Genomic DNA, 14205 nt, shown 5'->3' on the forward strand with positions numbered 1-14205 from the left:
CAACCTCCTAAGTACACCGTGTTTTTTATGTTTTATTTTCAGTCTATACACACACAAAACATCTGACAAGAATTATTCATGTTGGGTTATATTAAACTTTCATACAGGGTAGAGCCGCTGAAGTAGACCTAAGTCAAGTCATGGTAATTAATTGCACTGAGTAAAAGTTAATTAAATACAGCACATCATTGTAATGCTAGCCATTCCTTTAGTTAAGATGAGTAGATTCATGCTACTTCCTTTGCAACCAACATTCTAGCTGTAGTTATTATGTTAGAAACAATTAGGAGGGGAATAAGATTTATATAAAATATTAGCATAAGATGTATTATATGAGCTCTTTTACCCCAGAAAAGCTTAATCGCTGGACAGTTCACCAAATCCTGATTTGCATTGCAAAATGTAACAACAGAACATTGTTACTGTTAGCATTTTACTCTCTGTCATCTAAATAAAATACATTTTATCAGTACATGACCTTACAATGTTTTCCCTTTATATTAACCTAGTATCTGACTTAGGTTTTTAAAAAGCTCTCTACATTATAGTGGATCCAGCTTGGACAAAAATAAATATATCTTCACAGTTAATAAAGCTGCTTGTGCCTGTAAATCATACTCTAAGGGAGATTTAGTTATTTCAAAAGCAAGAAATTACCATACTAGGGGTTTTTTTACTAAAAAATAATGTTTAAAGGGGGGTAGTCTTATACACGGGGGCAATCTCCCCCCATTTTCTTAATTTTGAGTCTCCAAAAATAGGGGGCGTCATACATGGGGGCATGTTATACATGGAAAAATACAGTATGTTACCAAACTCAGAATAGTGCTCAACAACAGTTTCACAAAGTGACACCCACAGAAAAGAGAGATTTGCAGCAAGCAATTTCAGATTAGGACCTTTTGCACTGCTGCCTAGAGGTTCATGTATTGTCTTTGTGTTGGTAGCATGACACAGGTAGCGGCACAATTTATTTTCTTATTTGATCGCCTATTGCATTTGCACCAGCAGTACATCCTTTAATAGCAACTGAACATACAACAGGTATGAAGACCAGAGTGTGGAGAAATGGTTCGTTAATAATGGCCACTCCCTCTCTTCTTATGAGGGATAAGTGGGAGCATTGCTTTTTCCCAAGAAAAATAGGTGCCAGTACTCACCATGAAGTTGTTACAGTAAATGCCACATGTTTTAACAACAAAAGAGGTGCTGGTACTGAGTACCATTGAGTACCCCCTTAAAACCCACTGGGTGGGAGTTCAGCACTTTGCACTCTACTACAGAAGGGCAGTTGTACCATCTTGATAGAGTTCTCTTTAACTTCCAGAGCAAAGCATAAGGGAACACAGCAGACTGAGTGGGTATTTTTCAGAATGATAGGGTGGGAGGCTAGCTGATGGATGCTTGCTGATTAGCAGAAATTGGCACAGCCTGTTCTTTCCAGGCCTACAAGAAGACCTTTTCAAGATGGCATTTGGATTGGCTCTGTAAACTATTTTTAACTAGTTATCTCTTTCATTTATTTTTATTTTTATTTTTTTATGTCTGATTTTAATATGTGTTAGTTTCTGTAAAAGAAAATGCCGGAACAAACTTGGGCCTAGTCCTGGACTGAAAGATGGTGTAAAACTCATAATAATGATGATGATGATGATGATGATGATAAAAAACACAATACACATTACAGTATCAGAAAAAGGATTGCACATTTGCTAATGGAGTGCAGCTGTACTGTTACAGATCAAGCCCATCAATGGAACCATGTAAATCCTTCCAACATTGCTGTAAATTAAACTTCAGCTAAAAATGGGATGTAGTTTGAAAGGTTCCATTTGTTTGAAAAGAACATTTTCTCCATTCAGCCTATAAAATGAGAAAAACAATATAAAACAATCCAAAAGTGTCACCACTACCATGCTAATAAGTGAAATAAAAGTTTTTATCTAACAAATTAAAGTGGGAAGAAATGATGATGACACGGTAGAGGGTTGTTGTTTTTAACTGCTCCTCTAGCAGCAGGTGGAAAACTTGCAAAGTTAAAGTTAGCAATGGGCTTTTAAAGGGTTGCTTAGCAAAGACATTCCTGGTTAACTAGCACCGAGTATGTTTCAGGCTGTCACAGAGACCGCTTGAAGGCATGAGATTAAAATAAGCATTCTCCTGAATAATGAGCTTATAAGCACCACCGACATCAGAGTCACTTTCTTAGGTGCAGTGAAGAAACCAGTTCTAAAGTGCTTTCCACCTGTGATATTTTTCGCTGTTGCAGCTCCATCTTGTACAGGAACCAGGATGGCTGCCTACTATCCATGGTGGTTGAGTGACTGCAGGGCAAAACTGCATGATAAGTACATGTGCACACACAAACACACATATACTCCATGAGAGGTAGAGTCTTAACAGCTCTTTTGCATACTTCTTTATTACAACATTAATTAATTGCATTTTGTCAGGACTGCCTCTAGGTCCCAGCTCACAGAGGACCAACGCCCGGTTGATGTAATGTACAAAAGTCTTTATTGAAGTTTAGTTTCCATTTCAAACCCCAGAGCGCGCAGCCCTACGTCTAGACTCTAGATCGGCGAAGTCCCCTCTGAGTCACTATCCCTTCCGCACCAGTTCAAGATCCTAGCCCGGCTCCACCTCCTGCGCTGTTCCTTCCTCCTCTGGGTCCTTCTGCCCCCTGGGGTTTCCTCCTTCCTGGACTCTTCTGATGCTGACCCCCCTGAGTCTTGCCCTTCCTTCCGGCGGGCTTTAGGACCTGGCTCCCTATCCGGGCTCCCTGCTGTGCCGCTCGCCTGTACATTTGAACTTGGCGCGCGCGCCCAGCCGGTAACCTTCCTCCTGACCGTTTCCCCGCTCTCCGATGTGGGCGTGGTCAAACCTGACTCATCTCCTCTCGCTGGTGGTGAGAACACTGGTCCCAATTCCTGGGACTCCCCCTCCCTACTGCGCTCTGGTGGGGAAGCTGGTCCTGATTTCCAACTGCTGCTCAGGGAGTCCCCGCTGGCCCCTTCCTCCTGGGGTTTTCCCCCTGGAGCCCCCCTTGCCCTGGCCATCGGCGCTCCCTTCTGTGAATCTTCCGATTCGCTGGAGAGGCTCGTGGAATGACTCTGGCCACTGTCACTGCCTCCACCCCACTCGGATTCCTCCTCCTCACTTTCCATTTGCTCCCCCTCCTGTGTCTCTGCTCCTGAACCCCTGACACATTTATATCCCTCCTTTTTCTCTAAGGAGCTCAAGATGGTGTGTATCACAATCCCCACAATTAAACCTTGTGAGGAAGGTTAGGCTGGGAGGCGGTGCTTGGGCCAAGGTCATCTAGTGAGCTTCATGCCCAGGTAGGGAATGTAACCCTGGTCTCCTAGTCTGACACTCTTAAACCCCTGTATTACACTTGCTCTTATGAGTCACTTTGTACATGAATTGCTCTCATGCGGAGAACAACACATAAACTTACTGGGGCAAATGGGAATTTCCATATGCATTTGGAAAAAAATTCCACTGAAATCACATGACTCGGTTGCCCTGGAATCATACGGAGGGAAGAACCTTTGGAGAGCCTCCTAGGACAATATTTTCCAGACTCGGGACTGAACCCATCTTTGAAGGAATCCTGTGCAAACTGCTCTCTGATAGAACCCTTCCTGTTAGTGGACCCAGGCAGCAGCAGGGCTAGCCCCATTTAAGTTACCCACGATACTTCTGACTGACGCTTTGTCCATGGCATTATGGAAACTGAAAATAGTTGTTAGACTCACCTGCCTGGCACAGCTTGGAGCATTGGGCTGGAAAAATATTTGTAAAAAGAGTGCCCAGGTCAGGGGTAGTGATGAAAACAAATGCTTTCCTGCATGTATTGTTTTTTTTCAGTGTAACAAATAGACTACAGTCCTTAGCTCTTCCATGCTTCTTTTCTACATGCAGTGTAGGATTTTAGGACAGCATTTAAATAAACATTGCCATCTGTGCTCTCCAGTAGTAGAGTCTGCACCATATCATTTCTCCAGTTGCATAGATTTGCCTGTACTGTATGAAGAAGCTCCATGGGGTTTTATGACTTTCATATGTGAGTTTAGACTGCATATGGCTGCAAACATATTTTTGTCCGTTGTAGGGTTGCCATAGCAACATAGTCCTCCAAGCAAGTAAACCATTACCTTCCGATACCCAGCTGTTGAGCTAACTCTCTTCCTGGAATCCCCATTATGTCCAGCTGTTGGGGTCAGATATCTTCAGAATCAAGTGCATGGCTCTGATAGGAGAGAAAATCCAGAAGGACATTTATCACCGCTGAAGGAGTAAAACTGGGTTCAGAAGCTTCCATTTGCTGACAGCTCTGTTTTGATTTCACAGAGCACTTTCAAGAGTTCGTGGTGGTTGGAGGATGATTGAGCAGACCAGCTGTTTGATTGCAAAGGGCTAATTTCCACTAATTCCCATGACTTTCTCCCCTACCATAGTCTGTGCCATTGCCAGATAAGCTTCATAGAACAATTCCAAAAAGTGTTCGTGTGTTAGAGTGCACAACGCACAGTGAAAGGAATAGGAGATGCACATGGTAAATATCCTACCCTACAAAATTACCTTTGTCCTTGTACAGCCCAAGTTCTGTTGGCAGCAACACAGACCTCTGCACACACAACTAATAATTAGTGATGGATGAACCTTCCTAGTGTGCTGGTCCCGGGGGGGCGGGTACCATGAGGCATGGTCAGAGTCCGGTCCTGCGCCGAGGGTCTGGAGACTGTCCACCAGGGGCAAAGTGGGGTCCAAAGCAAGAAGCCGGGCGTGGTCGGGAACTCCGGAAAAAACAGGTCTGGGTGCTGGCAGAAACAGGTTTCCAACGTCGTTGCTCCCGCAACCTGGGACTGGGCTGACTGGCCTTTATCTCCTCTGGGGCCTAGGGCAGTCCCAGCCCACAGGTGACTCACCTCTCCTGGCCTTAAGGCAAGCACTCCTCCTGAGAGAACCCATCTCCCTCTGCCTCTCTGCCCTGAGCATCTGCAGCTCAGGAGAGGCTGGAGGGTTATCGGACCCAGAGGCAGCCTCACCTTCTCCTGACAGAGCTGGGAGAAGAGCACCTGCAGGCAATGGGTCCTCAATCACCTCCAGAACCAGAGTGGATTCATCTGGTGTCTTCTCCTGAGGATCCAGCACAGGTGCAGGCCCTTCAGATTCAAGGCCCTGCCCTGGCTCAGCCTGTCCTGGAGGCGGGGACTCCTGTGCAGGCTGGGATTCCTATGGTTCAGCCTCTGAATCAGACTCCCAGGCCATCACACCTAGGCTCAATTCAGACTTGGGCTGTGCTACGCCAGCCAAGCCAGGTCAGAAAATAGCTCAGTTAATTTCTGATCCAGATGCATCCCCATGTGTCCTATCCCTCTCAATTTCTCCCAATCCCAAATTTCTATATCTGACTACATCTGCAGTTGTTGTGACTGCAGGACTGCTCTTTCCATCTCATCTTATCTTGCTATGGTGGAGCAGAGACGTCTTTCCCTCTATCCCTCCTGGGCATCTAGACTATGGGAGCAGATGAGGTGTTTCGGAGTCCTGGGAAATGCAACTTCTCCTTGCAGCCACAGGAGTTGCAGGGCACACATGGAGCTCTGTTGTGAGCTCTGCATTCTTTCAACACAAGAGCAGCAGTTGCACGCATAGAGGAAGTGCATTGAAATTGAAGTAAATATGCAAGCCCTTTCACATAAAAGCTCTGGATTAGTTGGACAGTGTCTCCTTGATACCACAGTCATGTTAGTGATGAAAAATGTTAAACATTTTTATTTATTCTTCCTCCAAGAAGCCCCAAGGCAGCATATGCACCCATTTTTCATCCTCACAACAGCCCTGTGAGGTAGGTTGGTGATTGGCCCAAGGTCACCCAGTAAGCTTTGTGGCTGAGTGTAGAACTGAACCTGTGTCAAAGTCCAATAGTGGCTCTTTCATTTCTCTCAGCATCTTGTGACCAACATATGAAGTAAATATTTTATCTGACAAGAAAATATAAATAAGTGATGTCATCTCAGGATTACCAAATTAGGAATTTGGATTTTGTTGTTGTTGGCGTATGTACGGTATTTCTTTTTTCTAACACAGTTATCAGTGGGAGAGGGGGGACAACTCCAGCCACTCACCTCTGAAGAATTAGGCATGTGGAGCATTCAAGGAATTGTTGTTGTTGTTTAGTCGTTAGGTCATGTCTGACTCTTCGTGACCCCATGGACCAAAGCATGCCAGGCACTCCTGTCTTCCACTGCCTCCTGCTGTTTGGTCAGACTTATGTTTGTAGCTTCAAGAACACTGTCCAACCATCTCGTCCTCTGTCGTCCCCTTCTCCTTGTGCCCTCCATCTTTCCCAGCATCAGGGTCTTTTCCAGGGAGTCTTCTCTTCTCATGAGGTGGCCAAAGTATTGGAGCCTCAGCTTCACGATCTGTCCTTCCAGTGAGCACTCAGGGCTGATTTCCTTAAGAATGGATACGTTTGATCTTCTTGCAGTCCATGGGACTCTCAAGAGTCTCCTCCAGCACCATAATTCAAAAGCGTCAATTCTTCAGTGATCAGCCTTATTCGAGGAATAGCAAGGAACAAATTTCATTCATTTTTCCTAATGAAGAGGTCGTGATCCTGCAATGCCTTTACAGGAGAACACCTTGTTTCCCCCCAAGTTATGACATTAGCTGCAAATCCTACTGCCATGAAGAAAATCAGTTGCATCAAAGATATGAGATTGCTTCTGTTAGCTTCAGCTGTTGTATTAAATATTTTTTACCAATTTATGAGGAAAGGCAATTAGCTTCTTCTACATTATACGGTACAAAGCTATGTGGTGTGTTTAAATATCTTTCCCCCGAAATCTGACACTTTACTGATAATTATGGCAATATTAGTCTAACCCTGAAGAGTTAAATGGAATATTCTGTGTAGGAACAGCTGACCAGCTACCTTAGTGGGTCTGCAATAAACAAAATTATCAGCACAATAAAACTAATTAAGTAGTACCAACCCCAGCCCTCCAAACAAAATTAAACCACTTCTCATCCCCATCACTACAACTGAACAGGAGTACTTTGACCTTCACACCTAGGAATGGCATTGTAAGGAATAGCTTGGCAGCAGCCCCATTACCAACCATTCAGGCCATGGCAGAACAACCACAGAATCATAGAGTTGGAAGGGATACCAAGGGTCATCTAATTCAAACCCCTGCAATGCAGGAATCTCAACTAAAGCATCCCTGACAGATGGCCATTCAACCTCTGCTTAAAAACTTCCAATGGAGGAGAGCCAACCACCTCCCGAGGGATACCATTCTAAACAGCTCTTAACATCAGGAAGAACCTTCTGATGTTGAGTTGGAATCTCCTTTCATTTAACTTGAATCCCTGGGTTTAGGCCCTACCTTCCGGAGCAGGGGAAAAGAAACTTGCTTCATCTTCTGAAATATACTCGGAGACGAGAGTGGATTTCATGCTCTTTATTCATTTCAAAGTGGTGAGGAGGAATGGAAGTTCCCCCAGAATGTCTGCTTTATTATACATTATTTACACAATGGGCCCCACATGATTGGCTAATTCTGGAATTCACCTGTAGGCCAATCAGGTTGCGGATTCACTTCTACCTGGAGCTGGATTGGGTGGCTCCTGTGGACCAATCAGACTGCTGCATTCTGGACCCTATTGTTCTAGGACCAATCAGACTGCTGCATTCTGAATCCTATTGTTCTAGGACCAATCAGACTGCTGCATTCTGAATCCTATTCAACTCACTACATAACATCTTCCATGTGACAGCCCATTAGATACTTGAAGATGGCTATCATAGCTCCTCTCAGTCTCCTCTTTTCCAGGCTAAACATACCCAGCTCCCTCAACAGTTCCTCATAAGGCTTGGTTTCCAGGCCCTTGATCATCTTGGTTGCCCCCCAGCTTGTTAATATTCTTCTGAAATTGTGGTCTCCAGAACTGGACCCAATACTCCAGGTGTGGTCTGACCCAGAGAGAATGGGGTGGTACTATTACATTCCTTGATCGGGATACAGTGGTACCTCGGGTTAAGAACTTAATTCATTCTGGAGGTACGTTCTTAACTTGAAACTGTTCTTAACCTGAGGTACCACTTTAGCTAATGGGGCCTCCTGCTGCTGCAGCGCCGCCGGACCACAATTTCTGTTCTCATCCTGAAGCAAAGTTCTTAACCTGAGGTACTTTTTCTGGGTTAGCGGAGTCTGTAACCTGAAGTGTGTGTAACCCAAGGTACCACTGTACTATACTTCTATTGATGCAGCCTAAAATAGCACCATAATCATAATAATGATCACTTATCTGCATCTAGGGTGGTAAAACATTTTTGTGAAGATGTCAAGAGCATAGCAGGAAAACTACACTCAGTCTGTGCATATGTGTGTGTGTATGGTTCAGGATTAGAGGAAATAGATTTGTCAATGCTGTTTAGTCATCCTTGTAATCCTCTGCAGATGCTCCCAATAAATCCAGTCTCTCCTTAATGGTTTCTACCCATCACAAAAATAAATTCAGTGTGTTAGCTTTGTGAGCGATTTTATGCACGGTAGATACTTTAACTACAGAAGGGGGAGGTAAACCCCAGCAACTTCTCAACTGCAGAGTTATTTAAATCTATTTACATGCCATATTGCTCATTGCCCAGAATGTAAGTCTACCATTAATGAGGCCCATGACTGCCCAAAAATCACACATGTCAAAACCATGAGGTGGAGCCTTTGTAAAAAGGGTAATTAGGAGGTGAGACAGAGAGGAGGCTCTTTCGAGTCCTGATGTTGTCCTTTCCTGGCCCAATTGAGTGATGTCTGTGTGAACACATTCCTACTTCCACCACATTTCAGAATGAGATCGTTTAAAAGCACCAGTGTGAACCATGTTTATTTCCACTGAAGCCTCCAATTGACTTTCAGAAGAGCAAATTTACGACTTGGGATTTTACCCTCTCCCAAATCAGAACTGTCTCCAACTGCACACAATTTTAAAAAAAAAAAAGATAAGCAAGCATTTACAAACACATAGGTTAACAACCCAAGTCCTTTCAAACACAGGGCTGATTAAACAAACCACAAAATGAAAAGGAGTACTAGCCTAAGTGTGCAGTCCTAAATAACGATGGGCAAATCTGTCAATTTCAGGATTTTCTCAGAATCTCATTTCCCCCCCGTCTTAAATCCAGTTCCCTATATTTCCACATCAAATAGGTCAGTAGTTTAGTGTGCATTTCTCCTTGCACGTTTTATATCCAGTTTTGCCTACAAAAGTTTTGTCGCAAACAATTTTCTCCATTATACTGCAATTTTTCTATGACACTAATATAAGCTTTATAAGCATTTACATTATCTGGTTGGAGAACCGCATTGCAACATTCAGAGAAGTGTGAATTTCAAAGGATGGCTGTGTTTTGCTTCACTTCTTGTTTCAGGAAGTGCAAATCTGTGAGCTGATTCAAATGTCTTCCTCCATCCTTAACCACATAACTAGGGACTAAGTCCTAATGAACACAGTAGGATTTACTTTCAAGTAAGTACATATGCACAGCATTGTTCTTCATCTTGCAAACAGTACATTAAAAAAGCCTGGGGTTAGTATAATACATGGAAAATATTTATGAACACATACAATTCTATCTCTTCAGCATGCATTAGCATATTTCCATCCATTATACTAACTCCAATATTTTTTGTTTTTCAGTTAAACCACACAACAGCATCCAGCTAAATCTTCTGCTCATGTCCCATTAAAATGAGCAGGAATTGTCCAGGAACTGGTGCAAAGTTTCAGTTTGGGTTGCATTAATGTTTATTTGTGCTACCTTAGCATGGAACACTACTGCACTTTAAAAAATGGGTTCCGCTAAAGGCAGGATTACAACTGAAATAATAAATAATCATTATTTTTACTGTGCAGATTTTAAAAACGCCTGGGAGAACCCCGGACCTTTCTGTTTCTTCCTTCAAGAAACAGTGTGTGTTTGCAGTGTTTTTAATGTCAACGCCAGAGTGATACTGGGCAAAATCAGATAATTGGAACTCCTGCGGTCCTTTTTCTTTGGTTAAAAGTAACTGGAGGTGGGTCGTGGGGAAGACTGGGAATAGGGTTGTGATATTTAAGAAAGGACCCCCCCCTTTCCCCCTGAATCATGTCCTTTACTTAAATTGCTGCTGTTACAGCTCTAATGCTGCTATGAAGCAAGAAAAGACAAGAACAAGTGTCCCCCTTCCAATCCCTTCCCATGGGTAAAAGTAACTTCATGGCTGAGGAGCAGTGACTTAAGTTGCAGAAACGAGGTGCGAGAAATGGGTTAAGCCAGGGGTCAGCAAATGTTTTCAGCAGGGGGCCAGTCCACTGTCCCTCAAACCTCGTGGGGGGCCAGACTATATTGGGGGGGGGGGAATGAACAAATTCCTATGCCCCACAAATAACCCAGAGATGAATTTTAAATAAAAGGGCACATTCTACTCATGTAAAAACATGCTGATTCCCAGACCGTCTGCGGGCTGGATTGAGAAGGTGATTGAGCCGGATCTGGCCCCCGGGCCTTAGTTTGCTTACCCATGGGTTAAGCCCTCTCTGCTCCTTCACTGTGGCCCCAATCCAAAGTGTCTGCCCCCAGGTGTTTTTAAAACCAAACAAAGGGACTCAGGAAGATCTGCACATGGCCACACAACACATCTAACGGGACCCTCAATGAGTGCCTAGAATTGCGTCAATTTGTATGATTTCCTTAACTTGTCACATAAAAAAGGGTTTCTTTAAATATATGTAAATATGTAAACACAGTGAACACGCACTCAAGATTCTGGGCCTCTTGAAGTTGACAGTAAAGCTTTCATGGGCTCAAGTATCACAGATTCAGGTCCTAAGCCAGCATGGCAGTACGTGTAAAAGCCAACATCAGCCACGGTTGGGGTCAAATGAAAGATCAGGCGCCTGTTTCAAAACCAGTTTTCCGAGGAGTCAGGCTGATCACTGAAAACTTTCTTGCACATGTTGGAGTTCTCTTGGTGAAGGGGATATTCAGAACCAGCCAGCAGCCTCACTTTTCCTTTCCGGGAGGTATAAGATTCTCCTGATGGTAGACTTTCATATTTAACTAAGTATCTCCTGCAAAATAATGATAATATTGCATTATATATTGTAACTCGGGTGGCATAAAGTATCTATCCTATGAGCAGTAGTTCTTAATGATAAGCCCAACTGCACAGTTTTGTGGCAAAATCTCTTCCCACCCAGCATATTCTAAAGATATAAAGAAGCCAGTTTTCAGGATTTCACCAGGGTTGGTAGAAACCTACAGGCCCACCAGCCTCTGAATCCAGTTCCTGACAGTCTTCCTAAGCCAACCCTTCCTAAGTCTAGTTACAGTACAGTGGTACCTCGACTTACGAACAGTCCTGTTTACGAACTCTTCGGTTTACAAACTCCGCAAAACCAGAAGTAGTATTCCAGTTTGAGAACTTTACGTCGGTCTACGAACTGAAGCCAAACAGTGGAAGGGCACCAGCAGTGGGAGGCCTCATTAGGGAAAGCACGCCTTGGTTTAAGAATGGATTTGGTTTAAGGATGGACTTCAGGAACAGATTAAGTTCTTAAACTGAGGTACCACTGTACACTGTTAACATTACAGACAAATAGCTCCCCCTGCTTCCTACCTGGAAGGACTTTCAATTTTGTCCATCTGCAAGCAAACTAAAAACGGATATTGTGAAAACTGCACTGTAGAGACAAAGTCCAGAGTTGTTTCGGCTTCAACACTGCTTTCCATGCCAGCCTTGACGAAGAGCGCATCCACAACAATGTTGCCGACTATCACCACAGCTCCCCTGCAAGAAGAGATTGAGATAAAACAGGACGTCATATATTAGATACCATTCTGGCACCCAAAGAACAGGAGCGTCCCTCCCGTCTGTAACTTCCCGCAAATTCCATTAGGTAACAAGGCCACCACATCATGCCACCTCCCCAATGTCTCTGTATCACTGGCTCCTAGTGGTAGGAAAGCACATTTTAGGACATCCCAAGACAAGTATATATGCCTAAACAGCAGAGAAGGGAGTACTCGACATGTGGCTGCAGTTCCAATTCAATTGCCACATCGAATTCCACTCTGAATCTCAATTTGATAAAGCCATCCTCAAATCCCACAGATAGCCTGAGAAACTCCTCTTACCAATATGCCAACTAATGAAATATAGTTTTACATAGAAGGGCTGTCAATATCTTCCCCACAACCTCAACAAAGCCTAACCTTGAGCACCTTTTGGGGGAAGTGCAAGAACTTTGCGTAAGCATGGTGATTATGCATCATTAATTGCCCTTATACATTTGCAGCAAAATCCTATGAAAGTCAAAGTCTGCTCAGAAAAAACAAGTGTTAAATAGGACTGGCTGACTTCCAGGTAAGTCTGATGAGGATTACAACTGCATCGTTGCCAGCATAGTTTTTGAAATCAGACAAAAACAGTCCCCCCCAAAGAAAGAAACATGAATATTTCTGTCTAAAACAGGGATTCAGTTCATATTGCTAAGCATTTTAAGATTTCCATGCTTTCCTCAGATTTAAAATTCCCTATGTTGACAAAATCATTTGATGCGTTTCCTTTAAGGATGTCTGGAGTTAGGTCATCTCACCGGTTTTTAACATTGGTTTTGGATTCTCTGTACCAAAGGCTGAATTCCATTCCTCCAGAAATATCAATGGCCAGGCCTCCCTGGAATTCCGTGCTGCAAACCAGCCCAGACTGTAGCTGAATTACCTAGATGCAAAATGGTGCACAATGAACATTTCTTGTTTTATTCAATATATGACCAATATTTAAAATATGTTCTTAACTGGTTTTATTGTGATATTGCTTACTTGTTTGTGAATTAGGTTCTTCTTTATTGTTGAATTATTGTTACCTGGATTGGGCATTACTTAAGCTTCCATCATTACTGTTTTAACATGAGTTTAAGAGCAGAATGTGAAGGAATGGAAATATTTAAAAGACCTGTCTTAATTTTCTTGACTTAGCTTCAGAAACAGGGTGAAGTGATGGGGCTAAAGTCAAGGGCATATTTAACCTACAGATTTAAATAGATTTTACGGTCCTTGTCTACATTGCATTTAAGAGACATGGGAGAATTCTCCACAGGCTTCCTGACAATCTTCGTCCCCTGACCTGCTGCAGGAACACCAACATAAATCCCACACAGCACGGGAAAAAAGTTATGTAAGAAAGATACATCAGCAACCAACCACCATTCACAAATTCCAATCATCTGGTTGCGAAAGTCTTGCAGTGCCAGCTAATTGCAGAAGTAACCATAGATAAGGCTGGCAGAGTGAGACCACCACACCATGAGTTGCCTTAGGGACATCTTTCAGACCGAAATGCATCTCTTGGGAATGCTGTTAATGCTGTGTGGAAAGTGAGACATTTTTAAAAGCAAGCATGTATCTCCACTCAATTCAGCCAATTCAGCATTTCTTGCAGGAAGCTGCCCAGAATGGCTGGGGCAACCCAGCCAGATTGGTGGCATATAAATAATAAAATTATTATTATTATTATTATTAAGTTTCCAATCCAGAAAATTCAAGCCCCATTTGCATGCCTGCAAAACTTGAGGTTGTTAATCACAAGGCTCTCTCTATGCCATGGGTAGGCAAACTAAGGCCTGGGGGCTGGATCCGGCCCAGTCGCCTTCTCAATCCGGCCCGCAGACGGTCAGCATGTTTTTACATGAGTAGAATGTGCCCTTTTATTTAAAATGTATCTCTGGGTTATTTGTGGGGCCTGCCTGGTGTTTTTACAGGAGTAGAATGTGTGCTTTTATTTAAGATGCATCTCTGAGTAATTTGTGGGGCGTAGGAATTCGTTCATATATATTTTTCAAAATATAGTCCGGCCCCCCACAAGGTCTGAGGGACAATGGAACGGCCCCCAGCTGAAAAAGTTTGCTGACCCCTGCATGCCTTCTAGAGGAAGTTGGGAAGACACAAAAAAGAAACCACTTCTCTCCAGTATTAGACCACCTGCAGCAAGAATTTGTGCAAAAGAGCTGTTGCAAGAAGTGCCAAATGGTTGGAGATAGAGCTTTATGGGCAGGCAGGAGGAGACAGTTGCATTCACAGAGCTTTCTGACAAGGCTGAGGCTTACAGCTGTCAGAATCTTTTACAGCTGGACTGGAAGTCCATCGCA

At 43.5% G+C, this 14205-nt stretch overlaps 1 protein-coding gene across 4 annotated transcripts in view; it reads right to left on the reverse strand.

Annotated features, from left to right (window-relative positions):
- Positions 1 to 10831: 10831 nt before the first annotated feature.
- MTTP (microsomal triglyceride transfer protein) overlaps positions 10832 to 14205 on the reverse strand; it is a 37503-nt gene continuing 34129 nt past the window's right edge. For all 4 annotated transcript variants that reach the window (XM_083756439.1, XM_083756441.1, XM_083756442.1 and 1 more), the window contains 3 exons: positions 12655 to 12779; positions 11676 to 11846; positions 10832 to 11127 (listed from right to left, as the gene is read on the reverse strand). In XM_083756439.1, coding sequence (XP_083612565.1) covers positions 10959 to 11127; positions 11676 to 11846; positions 12655 to 12779 — 465 coding nt within the window. In that variant the 3' untranslated portion in view covers positions 10832 to 10958. The remainder of the gene's footprint in view (positions 11128 to 11675; positions 11847 to 12654; positions 12780 to 14205) is intronic.

The sequence above is a fragment of the Podarcis gaigeae genome, assembly GCF_964106915.1.
Source record: "Podarcis gaigeae genome assembly, chromosome: 9".
NCBI lineage: Eukaryota > Metazoa > Chordata > Lepidosauria > Squamata > Lacertidae > Podarcis > Podarcis gaigeae.